At 37.1% G+C, this 20,567-nt stretch overlaps 1 protein-coding gene across 2 annotated transcripts in view; it reads left to right on the top strand.

The window, feature by feature from the left end:
• Positions 1-14,679, top strand: part of LOC103185422 (SEC23 interacting protein) — a 60,070-nt gene extending 45,391 nt beyond the window's left edge. For both annotated transcript variants that reach the window (XM_042336676.1, XM_042336675.1), the window contains exons 17-19: positions 2,510-2,672; positions 9,970-10,089; positions 13,979-14,679. In XM_042336676.1, the coding sequence (XP_042192610.1) occupies positions 2,510-2,672; positions 9,970-10,051 (245 nt within the window). In that variant the 3' untranslated portion in view covers positions 10,052-10,089; positions 13,979-14,679. The remainder of the gene's footprint in view (positions 1-2,509; positions 2,673-9,969; positions 10,090-13,978) is intronic.
• The last annotated feature ends 5,888 nt before the right edge of the window (positions 14,680-20,567 follow it).

Genomic DNA, 20,567 nt, shown 5'->3' with positions numbered 1-20,567 from the left:
AAGACAGCCATGGAGCCATTTCTTTACATAGCCAGATCTACCTACAGGGTATTGACACTGGCTATTGGACATATTGAAGGCAGGAAGACTGCATCTCCTTACTGCCAGATTGAAGCTTAATTGAGACCTATTTTATATCTTCTTTCATTCTGCCTCATCACTTCTAGTCTGTCTAACTCTGGCAACACCTTTTCAATCCATTGGCAACTTAGAGGCTTTTCAATTTTTCCCTTAAAAATCTTTTTGCCAACCGCATGTAATGTCAGTCAAACAGAATACTGATGATGTTTGTTTCAGGTGTTAATCTTGTTTAACAAACTGTTTAATTCCAAATTGTGAAAAATTAAAAAGGTGCAAATCTGAGTTTCAGACTAGCAGACAGTTCTCATTGGATTGCTTGACCTTGATAATAGTATTCGGTTAGCAATTTCATACGAAGAATGCACTATTTTAAACTTTCACATATACCTTACACTGACAGACTTCAGAAATATCAAGGTCTTAAAAATAACTGTCACAATGAATTGATCATTAGAGACTATTAATTTATCATTTATTTTTGCATAACTAAGTGAGTTCACAGCTTATGAAATAGTGAAATGATGGAATATTGAGCGATTACGCCTCTAGTTTTGTTTTTACCTGCCATTTTTCTGAACTGCTGAACTATATTGGTAGCTTATCTGGACAGTTTTATTATCTGTTTTTCTTCTATCATTATTGACTCATTTCCCAGCTCATGTGATAAAAACAGTTGTGTGCTCCCTTATTAAATCTTCTTTCAACCATGAATGCCGATCCCAATCGATGGGTGTCCACCAAGACAGTGGTTGAGATAGACTTGCTCAGTACAGCAGTAGGGATCAAAGATTGAACCTAGGACTTGATTGTGAGCAGCGATTTGGCATGTACCTCCACCAATCTCGTCTGTGTTCTGTGTCGTTGAGACGAAACATAGATTTGAAAGCTGTTTCAATATTAATATAATATTAATATAATATTAATATAATCCTTACTTCTTATAGTTGGTCATTTCAAACCTCCCCATTTCTCTCCCTCCCCCCCCGCCGCCCCCATCCCCTGGTCCCCTGGACATTTCTATTCTTGGTCTCTAACACGGCTCCAACAAAAATCAATGCAAATGTCAGGAGCAGCATTTAATCTTTTTCCTCGAGCACCGTTCGGCCTGCAAGCTTGAGCTTGAATTTAACACTTTCATTTCCACAATCTGCCCTTCGTTTATCCAACTCTGAACCTGTTATTCTTTTCTACCATTTTACTGAGTTGGAATTTTGGCATTTTTTTTTTGAAAAGCAGCTTTTCCTGTAGTTTTGTTTTTAATTCCGTTTTTGTTCTGTAAATGACTTGTTAGGCCACAGATGGATGTGAAATGCTGCTATCGACTGCTTTTTTGGAGCACACATTTTTGTAAAATTCCTTCTTAAACTTTTTTTTTCCCTTGGTCATTTTCTACCTGCCATTTTATCCTCTACAGGACATTCCCCCCCCCATTCAAATCAAATAATTTCCACTCCTTCTTAGCTAGGAGGTAGCCTCTTTGCTGTGGCAGCTTAATTAAAATTGTCGTCACATGAAAGAATTGCATAATGCAGTACATTTATTTCGCTTTTGTATTGAACAGATTACTTCTAGCGTGGTTCCCAGTTAAACAGTAATCAGTTTGTGTGTGAAGTCTTTTTTAGCATCTGCCTTGGGTGCCTGGTGAAAATAATTCAATTTTATTTTTCATCACTCTGCCTCTGCTCCTGCTGTGTCCTGTTACATTTACGCTCTCGCTCTCTCATTATAGTCTCCCCCTGAACTGGCCACCAAGTTATTAAGCTCACCCATAACCAGATAATGGAAAAATGCTTTTTTTCCAGCACTGAGATGCTTCATCATGATGAACACAGAAGAAACAAAATCAAGTTTATATTGTGTTGCATATTCTTTTAAGGTGGAGGGAAGGATTTGATAATCCTCTTACCCACCATCACTAAGCCAAATAAGTGAGGGGATGTCTTCAGTTACTAACCCAACATGTAGCCGGTAACATCATGCTCATCCACACTATTGCAATATTGAGTTTGTAACTCACAATATTAATCCTTGTGTTTGAAATAACGCCTCATCACATTGAAACATCTCAAACTGCTTCACAAAGTTGGCTGTAAAGTGTGGTTACTAATTATAGATGAATGCAGCAGCCAATTTATGCCCAACTGTGTCTCACAAATGGCTACAAAATGAATGACCAATTTGTTTATATCAGATCTTCATAATTTGCCACCTTTGTCTTACTCCAGCAGTACTTTGCTGTGATTGATCCCGGGGCAATATCAATCTGTAAAACAGCTTTTGTTTCAGTTTCTGAAGTGTTAAAGTAAAAAAAAACTGATTATAATAAACCAGTGCATATAGTTTTGCCCCAGGCAATATTTTCACTTTGGTGTTTGTTCTATTCTTTTGCAAAACCGCTGGGCTTCATTTGTAATCAATTAAATCTCAGAACAAAAATTGGTGGAAAGTCCAGAATCACTGAAGGATGAGGATTCAGCGGTGAAGATTGGACTGCTGAATGGAGGGCACCGGATAGATTATGTACTACAAGAAAAGCCGATCGAGAGTTTCAATGAATATCTGTTTGCTCTTCAGAGCCATTTGTGTTACTGGTAAGAATACCATCTCTTTTTCTACTCTTCTCTCTTTGTATTTAGATACTGGGGTGAAGAAAGAAACTCCAAATTATGTTGAAACATTTCTGATCCACTTGAACTTCTGTGAATACTTCACTATTGATTAAAGCCTTGTAATCACTCAAGGCAATATGTTACTCAGTGTTTTTTTTAAAAAAAAGCGTTTAAACTATTTCTCAAAGTTCCTTGTCCCTGAATGAATTGTTAAAGCTGGTGGTCTATTACTAGGATTACTGTATCCCTGGGGAGGGGGTTTCTGCCCTTATTGAAATGCATTTTGTATCTTCTCATGTGCTGTTCTGATTTATAAGTGTGAATTTCAGCATTCTTTCTTGTAGGTCAGAAATCTTTGGTTGTAAATTATCTGTAATAAAGTTGAATGAACTGCAGACAGCAGCCCTAAGGGTCTCGTGTTACTAAAGAGCCAGATACAGATCCTGATACAGATATTAATATTTACACTAGGATAATTTAAAGCTATTAAAATTTATATAGTTTCTTGATCATTTAATTATGATTACTGTAAAAGTTTTTGATGTGCAAGGATTTTGTATTTTTTGGGGGCTACGCATCCTTGAAGCATAGAATGGTCTTTCTTTATTTTATAACTTTCAAGAGAGCATTTTTGCAAATAAGTGAAATTATTACTGAATTATTTTAGTGCATTTTGATGCATTGATGACATATTATGAACACGTGAGTTCCGGGGGGGCTCTTAATAGAGCTGGGGTTTAGTGTAAGCATGGGACTGTTTACAGAACTTTTTTTGACCCAGAAGAAGAAAAAAAAAAGCTGATATGGCTGAGTTACCATAACCCAAACTTCTGAATAGAATAAAGCTGCATTTAATTTAACCGCCTCAATCCTCTCTATCATACATTTCAAAACACATTTGCAGTGATAGATAAGTGTGTGTGTTGCAGAAAAAGGTCTGAGACTATGTGTGATACCCAGGCACGATCACTGAATTTCTATTGGTTTTCGTGATTTTCCCTCACAAAACACCATACTCATTGATGATGTCTTTTTGATTGTGTATTCTAAGTTGGATATCATGACTAGCAGGAGCTGACCACCAGACACCCCCTTTGGAGTATCCATATATCTCCTGAAAATGAATGCAACAGGTTATCAGTATTTATTCACTTGTGGGACATTGTGCCATTATGTAGATTGATCCCAGCAGTGGCTCTGCAGAATGGTAAAGCTTTCATTGAGCTATTTATGATGGGAATCGATAGACTAAATGTTCAACTGGAGCCATAAATAAAGACTCTGATTTAGTATTGAAAACCTCAATGGATTTATGTCGGGACTCGGAATCACATAGTCTAAGCTGACACCCCAATGGGATGTGTTGGAGGTGCTGTCCTTCAGAATGTGACGTTAAATGAGGTCCCATCTTCCAGGTGGATGTTAAAGATCCCATGGCACTATTCGAGAAGTTGTTCATTCACTGCATAGCTATTTCAGCTATAGCGTTCGCCAACACAAACAGTCACTCCACATCACACTAAATACTGTGATGCACTTTAGGATAGCCTCTCGATGTGAAAGGCACTATATTCCCAAAAAATGCAGGAATGATTTAGTGCCATCAGTGCTTTGATCAAAGGTTAAAGGAGATAAATAATTTCTGTAAGTCCAGAACACAAGCCTAAATGATGTGCACCAAATGGACTGAATCACCTTTCCCAATTTCTACCATATGATTCGGATTTCATATGTTCCGAATTATTCCATAATTTGCAAAAATGTAAATTATGCTAAAAATAAAATCCTTAATTTTGTGTTTTTTTTCCTGGCTCTTTTATGTAAAATGAAAGAATGCCATTTATGATACTGTGAATGAAATTAACACCACTGTAATACATTTTCAAATTGCAATTTCACGATTTCTAATTTATGACAATTTGTTGGTAAATACCATCCCATCAGGTACTTTTTTTAATATTTATAGATATATATAAATATTTGGAATAACAGACAGCATTGTCTGGATTTGATTTTTGTATCCAGGATGTGCTGAAAAAACAACTAGGGGGAAATTAGTAGGTTATAACACAGCCAATGGTTCAGATGGCCTTGTAAATCATGAGAGATTAAGTTTTGTGGTTATTACAGATTATCTGCATTTCTCCCTTGTGCCCTCACAACCTTGCACCCACCTGCAACAGCATATTGGACAATTCACTCTTTTAATGTCTTACTGCTGTTTAATTGATCTCTTTTGTGTCTTAAATAGCAAAGGAGGGTTCCAACCACATTTTCTATTTCTCTCTTAAAACCCTTTCCTGCTACCAATAAATGGAGTGACTGGTATTAGCCATGAGTGGAAGAGGCAGACATCATTTGACTCTGGGATTTGAACATGTTTCTACTATTCCCAATGCCCTCGTTGGAAATTCTGTGTTAAAATTAATTTATAGCATTTATAAATTTCTGATAACAAAATATGTGGTGTGTTCTAAAACATCACCAATGCAAGTTTCAACACCCAGGGGAAATATTTCTCCTTGTTGGTATTTTTCTTTAAATGCTAAAATAGTTAAGGCTCTTGTTATTATTTTTAAATTTCAATAAAGACCGGAGCTCTCTCTGGGGAAAAAATGTTCCAAACAGAGCTAAAGATGACCCAGGGAGTAGAAATATTCTGTCTTAATATCTGTTGTGGGGAAAGAAACATGAGAGCATTACATGGGAGGTCTGAATTATGAGGAAGAGGCACACAGACAGCTGAACTTCCTAGATAAAAGATTGGGTGACATAAACGGGTGATTTAACTTGGATCGTAAGATCAGAAATCGAAGACTTGGATATTAAATTAAAAGCCTCGAAAGTCTAGAAGATTATTTTTTGCTAGAGTTGTAGGACACGACTAGCTATTCTTATAACTTGATACAGGCAGCGGGGTAGTGTGGTAATGTAGTTGTGTGAGCAGAGTTGCTCGAGATACTTGCAATTTGATGGGATTGATGCTTTACATCTCAGTAACACCCAGCGACTGTCTGCATTAACTGGACCCAGTCCACGTGCTAGACTTACGGCCATACATGGAGCATCATCGCAACAAATGTCTGTTTCACATACTTTTGATTGTATAACAGTTGAATTGTTACAGGATTTTTTTTAAAAAAGGTCTATTCGGTTTTGCTGTTGAGCTGGCTACTGGAATGCAATCTATAGAGTGATTTGTCTGCCCTTTCAGCCCTTTCCCCCCCCCCCCCCCCTTTCTAAATAATACAGACGCAATAAGGAAGTTGCAGTGCGGGGAAATAAGTGTGATGAATCTATATAATACCACTCCGTGGAATGGTGCATTGAAACGTGTCTGAAATGTTGTGAGAAAAGGCTGTTAAAGTGATGGAAGTTGCTGGCAGGTTTCCAGCAATAGATTAGGTTCATGCGCTTTGTATCTGTGAATGCCAAGCAAGCGAGGCTATTTCTTTGCCCAGAACTGCAAGTGCTTTACCTCCTCAAGGTAGAGGTCGTGTGTGAAGGTCAAACGAAAGATTTCCGAATCCCAAAGGAGACGTTTAATTGACTTGGTAATTCCAATTCTATCTAAACGACATTGGATGGGATTATGATTTCTATCTTCAACTTTAAATCCTTGGCTCATGGATCAAGGTTAAGTATACCCCATGAATTGACGGTCTGCTTTTGTAAATTTAGTTTGATGTGACCTTTGGTATTTTATTAATTTTCTGGCAAATTAAACCCTGTACGGCATCTTGGCAAGCATTTAAATCTAAAGTACCAAGACCATTTCCTGGCTTAAACTAGCTAAATGTTATCATGTTGCTTCTCCTGTATTCATACTCTGAACACATGCATGAAAAGAACCGCAGCCCAGAGTACACTCTTTTGTTTTTCGCTACCTTCCAACTCTCTTGATTCCAACCCCCATGGGGCAGTTAACCCTTAACTGTCCAGCGGCTTGGGACATTCTTGCGACTTGAAAGACGCTATATAAATGTCATTTGTTTCCGGGGATAATAATTCCTTCACACAAATAATAATAATAAATTTTTATTGTCACTTCAATACAGACTGTTTGTGCGACACTGCTGTGTGCAATTGGCTCCCGCGTTTCGGCCACAAAATATACAATCAATTGATTTTTTACAGTATACTCTGTGAAGTGCTTAGAGACATCTCGAAGACATGATAAGGCTATATGAAATGCTAGGATTATTATTTTAACAGGTTGCTGTAGGTTGGGGGAATTAATCCTTGATTTCCCAACTACTATACTGCTGAAAACGAGGTTAACAGGTCTCCCCACGTTTGTATTGCTGTTACTGTATTTTTTTAATAATAGTCATGTCATTGCTGGGATCACAAATTTAAAACCCAAACCATCTCCTGGAACATGAGCAAACATTGCGGTGTTTATTGCAGTAAATGTGAATCATTTGAAAGTCTGCTCATGAGCAATTCCAAGCAAAACGGAACGGATTATGATTTATATCAATACCTTTAACGTCAAATCCTTTGAATCCTACTGTGAATCGGATAAAGTTCTTTAAAATGTCCAGAATGAAAAGCAATTTATATAGAATTTCAAAGGATTATCAAACACCAAAACTGAATGTGGGAAAAATATTCTCTGGCTGTTTGTTGAAACTTAAGTTGGTGCTATACAGCAAGTAAATCTGCTGTGCATTGTAATGTTTTTCAAAACTGCTCAGAGGTCGCTAGTTTTGTCATCTAATAGCTGGCTGCTTTAATTGACTCACCTAGCTCCACCAAGATCTTGAGAACTACGGCGAATATTTTTGTGCGACCAGAACTTCGAGAGAATTGTCTTTACAAATTCCCTGTTCGGCAAATTCGCATTGAGTTCCACATATCAGCTCTATTTGTGGACTCTCCAACTGACTTATTCACTGGTTTGATAAGTGAACTACTCTGTTGTTGCATGCGCGCTACCTGCTGCATTTCTTTTAACTAAATCACGTTTCTTGTGAGCAGATCTTGGGAACGAAGAACACTTACACGAGTTTATTTAAAAATATATTCAATTGTTTTACTCCTAAAGTCTATGATATATTAGAATTTGGGCCCACAGTTCATTGTGCTGGGGCTTGTTACTTGTTTAAGGAATGAAATGCAATATGTAGCAATTAAATATTTTGTTAACAGTTAAACTTTTCATGTTGATTCCCATGAAGTCTTTTCCCCTACGAAATGAGCTTGGTTGCCTAAGGTTTTTCCAATCTGACAAAATCAGATATTGTCACTAACGTTTTAAATTGGGTTTAAGGGGAAATTATTCCAATACTTTTTCAACCTTATTTCATAGTACCTTTGCATTGCAAATCATCCTTTGATACAGCGGTAATGCAATGCTCTTCAGTGTATAGATCATGGCTTAATTTAAAAATTAATAATTCAGAACGCTTTCATCAACATGATTTCTTAGTCTGGTGTTTGTCTTGATTTTACAAGACATTGCATTATACAACATCTTATTAAAAATAAATAACTTATGAGATGAAGTTGTTTGTAGCTTTTTTTCGCAATTAATCCACCTGCTGCATTTGTTACATATGCTGACTTATTGTATGAAAATAATTTGATATATCATTGATAAACTGGGAGCTTTCAGTTTGTATAGAAAGATGAACCATGATGGAATAATGGTTTGCCCAATTTCATTTGCAACAAAATCTTGCCCTGAGAAAATGAGTTTATCCTCATTTGAATGAATTGTGTTCTTCCTCATTCATGTCACCTCTGTTTGCAAATCAGATATTCCCATCTCTCTATCAGGGAAACCTGCCTAAGAAACCAGCGACTGTTCAGTCTGATGTTTTTACACATTGCTGTACATATGCCCTCATTCTAGAGTAGACCATGCACTTTGTTCTTCAACCAGAGGAGACCCCAAATAACAGCAAGATCATCACAACAACCACAGTGACAGCAGGTGTAAGCATGTCCGAGAGCAAACTTTATACGTGAAGCTTGAACCTTTCTCAGCAGCTCAGTCAGATCATACTTACCATAGTTAATCCGAACATTTCTACAGTTTCCCTCTGTGCATTCTCGTTATACAACATGAAAAGGGAGTATGCATTCTAAGTTATGCCATTTTAAGTTAATAATGCAAGCATTATTATTTGGTACTTTTGTGAATTTAATAGTGATTGAAGCCATTATATTCCTGCACATTCCTGGTAACCAGCTCACCAAATAAATTAACTTTAGTGGGTATTTCGCACTATGTCTAGAATTATCTTGCTATATTCCAACACGTGTTTCTCTTTTTATGCATATGGTGTTAAAGAGGAATTATTACACTCCTAGTAGAACCTATTCCAAAAGCAATGAAAACTCTGTATTAGGTCTCCAGTCTCTTGCCACAAATGTGATATATTCCTTTAATCTTTTTTTCTAATTTTATTTCAGCTGCAAACGTATTACATTTATATTCAGGGTTTTGTTTTGTGGCCTTTTTATTAAGAAGATTCTTCAGTTTGATGGAGGTCGCAGAAGTCTTAGAAGTGCAGTCACATTACTAGTTATCCTAGAAAAGAGGCTTATTATTTAATTGAAGGGAAACATTGCATGGTGGTACATCTTAGCTAAGTCTAATCTCCAAGAAGTCTCGTTCCGCTCACAATTAATGAAGCAAATTAAGTCAGCTTTCCCATTTAGCTGATTATTACATAAGTATGAAATGTAATGGCTTCATTTATTCTTTAGAATTTTTTGCAGACTTGATGTGCATCTTTTCAAGCGGTATTTAAAGTTATTGTTATTGGCAACCTTGTGGGGGAGAAAGGAAGACAGCCCAACAGTAATTTAATGTCTTGTCATTTCTCCAAATTTTAGGAGAATAGTAAAGCAGTATTATGTAAACATTCAATTTTGTATTGTGTACCTTTTAGATGATTTTTGTGTTGTCAAATAAATGTTTATAGTATATTTCTGCCTGGAATGAACATTTCTTGATTTCTTCTTCTGTTCAAATTCAGGATGGTGTTTCCAGTCTTGCTGTTATCATCTTCTTATCCCTCATTTTATTGTCATCATCTACAGCATAAATTGAAACCACAATAATAAAAGGGCAGAACTCTGAATGGTCAAATGACTTGCAAATGAGTCTCTGTAGCATGAGCAAATTAACAAGAGAAAAGACTTTTTTTTAAAACTGATCACTAACTCATGCATTCTTGTCTGTGTTATTTGCTCTGTTACTTGTTAAGTTAATACAGTATACAGTTCATGCTATGTTAATTCAGTATACAATTTATTTCTATAGGGAATCAGAAGACACTGTTTTGCTGATACTTAAAGAGATTTACAAATGGATGGGAATCAGCCCTGAGCAGCCTCAGCATTGATGGGCATTGATTGCACTCTATTTACCTAAACATTATCGGTAAGTTTGGCTTTACTTGTAGCTCTTTTGACTTCTTAAACTAATGGAACTAAACACAACATTCATTAATCTGAATTGGATTTCTGGTGATAGTTTCATCCNTTTTTTAAATCTCCACCAATAAATTATGAAGGAATATTTATGAACAAATTTTTTTAATGGAAATTATAATAAAAAATCACCCAGTATGTAGTAATTGCTGCGCAGAGAGTTATTGGATGTAGCTTTGTATGGATTTGATTTTTCAACAGGAAGCTTGTGAATGTCTGGCCGATTAGATAAAGTGCTTGCTGATTGGAATGAAAAATCCTCCCTACCTCTTGCAGGAAATTATATCCCAGTGTAGTATAGATAGTACAGATAGTATAGATACATTCAAGAGGAAGATAAACATTCATATGATGAAAAGAGGATAGAAGGGTATGGAGGGAGACTCGTGTGGTGTATAAACACCGACACAGACTAGTTTTGCTGAATGGCTGTGCATTCTTTGTAAATCTTTGTTGAGATATTAAATGTTGTTCTTCCTACCAGCCATGGACTTAAACCATGAGCTTTTCGTACGCTTGAGAATAATTGTCTACTGGCAGCTCTGTTCACTGGAAGCAAAACTAAATCTGCCTTGAGTTTGGGCACTATCTTGTGCATCATCAGTTTGCCTCCTGGTAGGTCATCCAAGGAGCAGCAACAGCATGGAGCAACAACAACAACTTGGATTTATATAGCGCCCTTTACGTGGGGTAGCGTCCCAGAGCGCAGCGGCGGAGTCTGCCAACGAGCCGGGGAGGGGGGTGGGGGAGGTGACCGTAAGCACGATCAAAAAGAAGGTCTTCATGTGAGATTTGAAGGTGGGGAGGGAGGGGGCAAGGCAGCGCAGCCTTTAGGATGTCGTATCTGGAGCTAGATTTGTGGATTCAGAGTGTTAACTGTCATGTAAAAAGAAATGATTTACTGCTAGTTCGATAATCTCTTTGTGGCATTAAGTAAATTCACGAAGTAATTACGATCTCCAGGTGATACATTCTGTTTAGGGAAACTGCAGCAGCTGATGAACAGCATTGATGAAGCTGGCACAAGCTCTAAATCTAGGACTGTGACGTGTGAAAACAATAAAAATGTTTTTTTCTTAAAGCTAATGTGAAGTAGACCTAAAACCAATAGGTCAACATATACCATAACTAAATGGTAAAATAGTGCAATGAGTATTGAGCTGTAAATTTATTTATAACGTCATAAATAACCTAACAAATCAATAACATTCTAATATACAACACTTTAAGTCAATCAATAAATTGAGACTGGGGAGCGGTGTAAGTTTTTAACATGATAAATCAGTGCTCAATACAAGAACAGATGAAACCATTTCAATAAATATTTTAGGGGCCATGTCTAAAATACAAAATCATATTAGAAGAAATTCGAGTGAATTAAAAAGTCTGAATAAAAATGTAAAGGCGGAAATGTCTCCTGTAATTCAGTTCTCAAGTCGAATCAGCCTTTATCCAAACTGGCTAAATCCACAGTGTGGTACTCTTCTAGGCATCTTCCTTACTTGACATCTCTTCAATAAATTGGAAGTCAAAGCATTTCATTTCACTGAAATTGTTAATTTAATATAATATATACAGTTGCAATTTTCCTATGAAATCTGTTATTTGCCTTTTTCCCCCTACCTTCTGGGAGTGCAAGAACAGGTTAAGGGGCTTGAGACAACTTTTAAAAATGTTTCCTTCCATTTTGGGTTGTCACTTTAGAGCTCAGGCCTCAGTTCAGCTTTCCCAGTTTTGAAGTGTTTGAAAAGACATCAATTTGTCATACAATGAGTCAGTTGATTGAGTAAAACAAGAATATATATTGTATACTTTGTACAGTTGTGGTAAAACTCACCAAATTTGATTTCCAAAGGGTTTGTAAGAAAGCGGTTTCCTTCTCAAAGAACGACTTATCAAAGAATTCAAAAGTATTCATTTAAGAGCATGACAGATCATCACTCCCTTTATCTAGGAATTGGATGGTTGATAACCAATATACAATTGCCTGTGGATAAATTACAATCGCAAAAAGTTCTGGTATTTGAATCTTTACAAATCCACTTGACTCTCTCATAAAGCAGTGCACATACCTTCGCGAAGATTGAGTGTTCCGATTAAAGCTAGTAAGTAAGGGCAATGTAATCTGAAAGAACATTAAAGTAAACTCCTATAGGGAATTAGAAGGAAAATCTTTTGAAACTAGCTGCAGAATCCTCCTTAGACAAAAATGTAGGATTTTAAGCATCAAGTATTCAGTTTACATACAGTTCTAAACTCAAGTAGCTGGTGACAACATGTTTGACTTTGCATTCAGTGCCACAAAACTGCTTCAGGTATCATTTGCTCAGATGTGATATTTAAACCAGTGTTGCACGCCTATCCAGTACATCCATTTTTACAGGACCTTCCACAGTGTGACACAAGCATCTTATGGCTTGAACAATTTTAATTTTGCTCACGAACTTGATCCAAGTTACCTTTTCTACATCCATTATGCGTACCAGCGTTCCCTACGCCAAAGGGCATACAGATTGTAAAGTCAAAACCATATTTCACAAAGATATGTGTAGCGTAACAGGAAAAAGGTCATCTGCAGTGCAGGACTGAGTGAAACTCGTATCCCGAAATCCTGGAGAGACTTCTTTTGAACATTGAAAAATTGTTTCTGGGCAATTCTGATGGCTTTCACGTTTCCTGTAAATTTGGAGACAACTTGAAATCATGGTGGAAAGTGTCATTTACAATTTCCAACTTATTTAGTTTTGAAATTCAGGCAGAATTTGGAATCCATCCCAGGTAAATCTTGCTGCAAACATCATGACTGCTGCATGGTTGAGTTTTAATCGTGACCAAATCTTTGAATATCAGCGGTCATTCATTGATGACATGTGAAGTTTCTATTGGGTGTTTTTTTGTTACTGTTTTTCTTCGAATAGAAAGGTTGCACACTGGCTGGACACAATTTGAAGAGACTCTTAATTAAATTTTTTTTTAAAAAAATTGTGACGTAAAATATAATAGATTTACCAGGACCCAGAAAGATTGGGCCATGTAATTTCAAATCTTATAGCGAAAGGAGTTCATTTAACTAGTTGGATTAATGGATTACGGTGGCATTTATATTACTCATTTCTGTGGGTGTCGGTGTATATGTGGGTGTGTCCTTCCAAATCTGCTACACTCTCTCTCCTCAATGTTCCAAAATGAGGTGAAATGTTTTTTATATCCCAAACTGTCTCTTTTAAATCGTTTGGAAAAACGCACACACAATTTGCAAACAACTAATGCAATATGCTTAGCGCTGTTTGTGTGTCAGTAGACTATATGTGTCAAACATTATTGATATTCAGGAAATTATCTCCCATGTCACTGGATCAGAACATGAATTCTTTGCAATTTTGATCATTTTCACATTTACCTGTAAATTTGGAGGCAACTTGAAATTGTGATGGAAAGTGTTATTTATAATTTCCACCTCATGTAGTTATGAATCAAATTATCCAGGGTTTTTTACATGACTGCAAACGTGGGGCTGATATTATTTTTGATTATAGAATACCATTATGCCAATCTATAAATGGTTTCCATGTGATCTTTTTTAAGACTAAGGAGCTACCATTTGAGCAGAAAATGGTTCTCTTAAATATTATATGTGATATATTGTTGAAACCGGTGAACACGTCTCTTGTGATTGCACTAAGTGACAACACTACTATATTAAGTAAAAACAAGTTATTTTATTTAACTGCTAGGCTCACAGCTGTTGTTCTTTTTCCATATAGTGCAGCATATTAAAGAGAGTGCTTCTCAGTGTTAAAAGTTAAATGTTTCTAACCACCACGGTCTTTGTTTGACAGGTCATCCGATGTGCTGTCACTTCTGCCAAGGACAATTTGTGATTTTAGACCTACCACTGAAATCAGCTGCATCTTTTATCTTCCTCTTGGGACAATTGTGTTTGCGCAATCTACAATCCTGCAATAGAGAGAACAAACGTATTTTTAAAAAAAAAACTTTATTCAGCAAAATACAGTGTTTGTTACCTGATTGTCAGCAGTTTGGGAGAGTGTTTAAATGAATGAAGCACTGCAGCTGACTTATTTGCTAATTGAACAGGTCATTGGCCTCCAGAGATTGTTCACATATTGTTTTTTTAGGATTCTTTGCTACACTTGCATGGTGGTGCTGATGAAATGTAAATTTCTCCCTCTCCTTGTTGACCAGGTAACTCATTCCATCCATTAGTGCAATTAATCCACTTAACCTGCAGCAGTTTGCTTGACAGATGATTGATTGAAGATTCGGTGCACCTTAAACTAGCCCCCCAACCCCCCCCCACCCCCACACACGCACACACACACACACACGTTACTGCCAAATCCCTTGTTTTGAATATCGAGTCACTGATAATATAACCATTTATTTTAATAGCTGAATGAGATTGTTTTGACGTAAGAGGAAAATCTAGTGCTTTTCTTAACTTGCATTTTCTTTTAAAGTTTATTTGTGAATTGTATTCTGGCAAATGCATAAATAAATATAGTAGAGTTTAAGTTAAGATACTCCATTCAAGAACCATCCCTCCTCCAACCACACAACAGATTCCGTTCCCTCTTTTCTATTGAAGCCCAGTTAGGGGGTGCCCCTGTGCTGTGCTCCAATGTGCATCACTGAGCATTGCTCTAGCGCTGAGTTAAATTTGCGATGCCCTGTTCCATTTTCATTGGGATCAAACTGGTTGCGGTGCAATTCAAGGTGTCCTTCATCCTCCTTAAAATCCTGAATCAAAAGCTTCATCAAAGCGATGCAGTTTTTTTTTTTTTTTTTGCTTGCCAGTCTCGGTTTTATTTTTTAATTTTATTTTAATCAGTCGTGGTCTGTTTGACAGTGATAAAGCCAGAGTTGTTGTTGTTGTCGTCGTCGTCGTTTTAAAAAAAACTATACCAAATGCAACTAGTTGTAATACAATCCTGTCACATACTCAAAGCTGTGAAACACAACCGAGTTCGGTTGTGTGCAAATAGATGTGACCAGACATAATGGGTGCTTGTGATCCGTTTGTTATCTGCTCAATAACATGGGTAAGGAAACCACAATATACTGAGGATAATTGATGAGGAAGAAAATCAAGTTAACCTTTCCATAACCGTAGCATTTTATAAAAAGATATAAAATACCTGTGTGTGTATATATAGTCTGCCGAATATAGAGCGCTCCAGGACACTATCCCGAGTGGAGGGCGCTATGTAAATGCAAATTGTTGTTGTTGTTGACATCATGAACCCCCAGCAGTGACTATCCCAGGCCTCTTACTGCAGGTATTGTTTTGATCCCAACATTGTGAGATGGTTTAGCACAACTTGCTCTGTTCCTTTTTTTCTGAACCTTCACTGGGTAGACAATAGAAGGAGAATCAACATTGCGTTCAATTACTGTGGAATCAATCGGATTGACAGAAGACTACATTTCTCTTCTGATTGTTCCTCTGCACAATCTGTATTTCCCTTTGTTCTTTCTGAACCTTGGCCAGGAACATTTGTCTGGTTTGTTCAGTGTTTATGTGCACATATAATTACTTTTGGTTCTCCATGATTACATAGCTATTTGAAACTCACTTGTTTTACATTCAGTTATACTTTCAGTTATCAGATTCAGCTTTATTTTTATTTATTAACTTTGCTGACTCTTTGGTAACAATACATTATATAAATATATATATGCGCACGTTGCATATGGTGCGTATTATATATAATAACAATAATACTTTCATTTGGTATAGGGCCCTATCACGTCTTCTAGGCGTCTCAAAACACTTCACAGAATACACTAAAGTGAATTGACTGTATATTTGTGGGCGAAACGCGGTAGCCAATTGCGCACAGCATAATCCCACAAACAGTCTTGGATTGAGTGACCAGTTTATTATTAATATATATATAAAGACATGAACAGCTGAACAGCACAGTAAATATTCTCAGTATTAAAAAAAAGTAAACTGATTCGCAATGTACTTCCATGGTTTACGGTGCAAAGGTGAAATACACTTGTGGGGTATTGGGAGAGAGGAATTACAGAACTCCTCAGAGACCAATATCGCGATATGCCGGTTGGATTGAATATGTAGCACAATCTCAGTTGACGAATGAGAACAATTGCATCCAAAGACGAGCAGTCTGCTTCTGAAATCCAATTGTCACAACAGGTGAGCAATACTAATGCTGCCTCCCAGGGACTTGATTTCATCACACATTTGAATTCACTATCATCCTCCGTCGCCACTATAAACCCGATTCTTTTCCTCACCATTTTCTATGGCCTTAATTTCAATTCTTGAATTTGGTGCAAAAGAATTCCGTGACTCTCTCTGCCGTTTTGAAAGACATTACAGCTGCTACTATTATTTTTTGACGTTTGGAGAATCCGTTGGCCTGTGTCAATGTAGAACAGACCAAAGATTGGAGTCTGACTTGCTGAGTTGCACTCCAGCGTAGGTTTTCTTTGCACAGTTGGCATTCGGGTCATGCAGGCATTCAGTCTATCTTGCTGTTGGAATTCTTGGCTCTTTGACTGATTGAAAGAGTGCCTAAATGTACAACACAGCGGACCAAGTTGCGGTCCGCTCATTGCTAAGGACCTGGAAATAACACTTTGCACCAAGAAATGTAATTTTTTCAAAAAATGATGTTGGTATTACGATACTAACAAGACATTTTATATTGCTTTGGGTGTTGCACCTTGTTGCCAAGTCTTTATGTACGTGTCAGACCATGCTACAGGTGAGCTTTTTTGTTCCGATGATTTCTAAAGTATCTCTTAGTGTGACACAAATTCCCTTTCAGGTCCTGCTGTCTCCATATATTTTGACAAATCATCTTAAGAATCCAAAATACTAAAGTTCCTCAATGAAAGCTTTCTCCCCTTGTAATCTTCTTTATTTTTAATATGATTGAATGCCCTCTTAAACCCAGTATCACTTGACCGCATTACACTGCAGCAGCAACAACAACAAATTGCACTTGTATAGCGCCCTCCACGCAGGATAGCGTCTCAGAGCGCTTTGCTGAACACAATTTTTTCTTAACGAAATCTCGTCTGCCGGTGTCTAGGGGGGAAAAAAAAAACATCCCCTCCTCTCACATTTACTAGCATCTGCCATCCAATTGCATTAACTCCTGCAAAAAAAAGTCAAAAATCATAACATTCATAGGTAGTGAGTGAATCATTATTTTCTTCTTTGTAAATCACAATGGTATCTTATGTCGAGCTGTGTCATATATCGGACTTTGTTGGCAACGCTGTATAATAAACAAATCTAACTGATGGTGTATTGATCGACTTGCATGCCTGGGTGTTGACAAATATGGAAACCTTGTGTATGAACCCCTTTCTTTTTCCAAGCCACCAAAAGAAATCCTGGAATGGGCGCCAGACTAGCGATGTATTTAAAATTCTCAATACACCAACTTAAAATAGAAATTCAATCTTAAACGATCTTAAAAGTGATTTGTGTTCATTTGTGGACGCTATCCTTACATGTACCATTACACTTCAGTTATTGTCTAATCTGCTTTGTAACTAGCAACCTTTGATCACTCACCTGTAAACGTCTTGCAATTGTAACCTTTAATTTCCACACCCATGTTATTACTGTGCTGCTGGGCTTTTCTTACAAAATAAAAAGGCCTGAGAAGAGATGTCCCCCCACATGAGATGTTAATTCGAACCATTCAAATCTAATGACAGGGCTTTTTAGTTCATCAAAATCTCAAAACTGCTTTGTGTGCATTGTAGTCACTTGTTTAAAATACAAGCAGATCATTTTGCCTGGTGGATCGGTGACTGTGGTACAAACATGGCAATTAAGCAACAACGAGGCCTGGTCTTTATTCTCTCTCCACACTCACCACCACCACCACTACAAACAGCAATGAGATAAATGGCCAAATTGCATCTGTTTTCATAGTTTCTTGCAATGAAGAAGGAATTGTCCAGGACATTACATTGGCAAAGCTTCCTACTCTTCAAAATAATGTTGTGCAATCCACCATGCTAGCAGAGCCACCATATCGGCCAGATAGGACCTTGGTTTAACACCTTAGCTGGAAGATGCCACTCCTAACAGTGCAACAGCTTCTCTGTAATGCACCGGATCATCAGCCTGGATTATGGCTCAAGACCTTATGAGGCTCAGGATAAAAGAACATTAAATGAGAAGGTTTTTTTTTTAACACCACAACCACTTCTCTGAACTATTCAGTCGTGGTAAGCATTTCACCTGATTTTTACGAATTTTGTCTGAGGAAAAAAAAGTACGACAATAAATTATTGCGCAATGTAAAGTGAAACTTAACACGTTTGTACCTTTTCAGAAAAAAAAACACTTAACGGGAACATTCAAAATGGCCAAGGATTTCATGATTGCAATATCACACTGATTAGAGTGAGATGAACCAAATCTATATGAAAAAGGACATGGGTATAAAATCCTGTCACGAACATCAATGCAGGTTTACTAGAAAGAATATTAACCTTTCGAGAGGATTGTGTAATTAAAAGCAAGGATTGAATTTAATGGGACTAGGTTTGTAACCTGCTACTGTATATGTTTACCTACTTGATGTTTTATCTTTTTTCATCACGTGTTAAATAATGCTTCAAAATCTTAAAGAAATGACTGCTTGGTAACTGATCGTACAATTTTCCTCTGCACAATTAAAAGATTGAGAAACGCATAGCTGTTGATGTTTATTTATGAGTATTACAGAATAATTGAAGCCATTAGTTAAATTTCAGTTGGTCTCAGAGTTGTGTTTACTTTTTCTTTACATCCCCATCTCAGTGGTACATAAAGCTATTTGATTTGTTTCTTTTCTGAGAGTCCTTAAACATTACACCGAAGTAAGGAAATTTGGTTAAAAGCAATATTATTGAAACTGAATTGAAGATTTAGATGGCTAGAAGTTTGGTTTATTAAACAATTTTATCACCGTATGCCCACATTTTTGACTGTTTTAACATGAATTGTAGGCACTGCTTTTTAATGTGAAGGAAATTTTGATTAAGCCATAGCTTTTATCACATTAAGTTTTATTTAGTTTCAATATCATCTTACTAAAAGTATGACTTACTGTACAAGGCTATGTGCACCAATGATCTCCTTGACTGTAGAACTTTTGATTTAGAATAAGCATGATTACAGTGCTCAGATAAAACAATAGAGAAGTACTCTTAATTACGTCCTTTAAGTAAAACCATAAGGGTGATCTAGTGTCTGTCAGAAACTTATCTTATTACAATTTTGAGTTCTTGATATTTTAATGCTGATTCATTTGGGAATGAATAAAAGGTTTGATTAGAATCCTTTTTTTAATATCGGTGCTTGAATATATTTGAATATAAGACATTTATTTGAATGATTATATGGCTGTATTTGGATAACTGCTTATTTTTCTCTTTTAGCTGTTAGTGTGTGCTATGAATGTTGACAGCTGTAAAGGCTCAAACATTAGACAACTCAATTTACTTAAGCAGAGAACTACTAACTCAAGATTTCAGATGTCACTGTGGATTATTGCTGAGCTAATTATTGTATCCTCTTTCATGTCATTTCTACACCTGAGGGACTATTGATTGCCATTATAGCTTGATCAGTGCAGTATTTATTTGATTTCACCTTTGAACTTTCATCGCTTTGGATAAAATCCATAGAATAATAATAATAATCCTTACATTTGATATAGCGCTTTTCACGTCGGGAGGACGTCCCAAAGCGCTTCACAGAACACACTGTAAAGTGAATTGACTGTATATTTGTGGGCGAACGCGGCAGCCATGTTGAAGAACATGATCCTAATAAGATAGAAAGGAATATTGATTATTTAAATTCTAATTCCTCAGTGATTATTAGTTGCAGAGCAACCCATCCTTGTGAAGTGTTCCCAAATGTTACCCTATGCGAAAGGCACAAAATAAATTCAAGTTCTTTTGGTAGTCATTTGCATAGTGTTTTGAGTGATTTTTGGGGGTCTGCCAGGTGTCTTGACATGTACAGAAATCCATCACCGTGCTAAAGAGAATCCAAACCACACTGAGAATTCCATGCACATGGAAGTTCCTGAGATAGATTATGGAATGCGGACTCTCTCTCTCTGTCTCTCCCTGGAGGGATTCATCCTGCTTACCTAATTCTGGAAAGTATTAGGCACATTAGGTTGATGTGAGCCAAGGCTTGGGGACCCCAGGGTATGCGTTGGGGTAACTGCGGGAGTTCAACCAGCTTGTTATCTGTTAAGCTTTCCCGCTGCTTGTCCAGCTAGGACCACCCAGCCCTGTAGGGCTTTGGATTGTAGGGTTAACTGGAGCTGAGTGGGATGACTCCCTGCCTCCAGTGACTGGTCTGCCCTTCCAGGTCCTGCCAAAGAGCCAGGCTGGGCTGTGCTGTCATCA

The sequence above is a fragment of the Callorhinchus milii genome, unplaced genomic scaffold, assembly GCF_018977255.1.
Source record: "Callorhinchus milii isolate IMCB2004 unplaced genomic scaffold, IMCB_Cmil_1.0 Scaffold7, whole genome shotgun sequence".
NCBI lineage: Eukaryota > Metazoa > Chordata > Chondrichthyes > Chimaeriformes > Callorhinchidae > Callorhinchus > Callorhinchus milii.
This window is presented reverse-complemented; position numbering and strand designations above follow the sequence as displayed.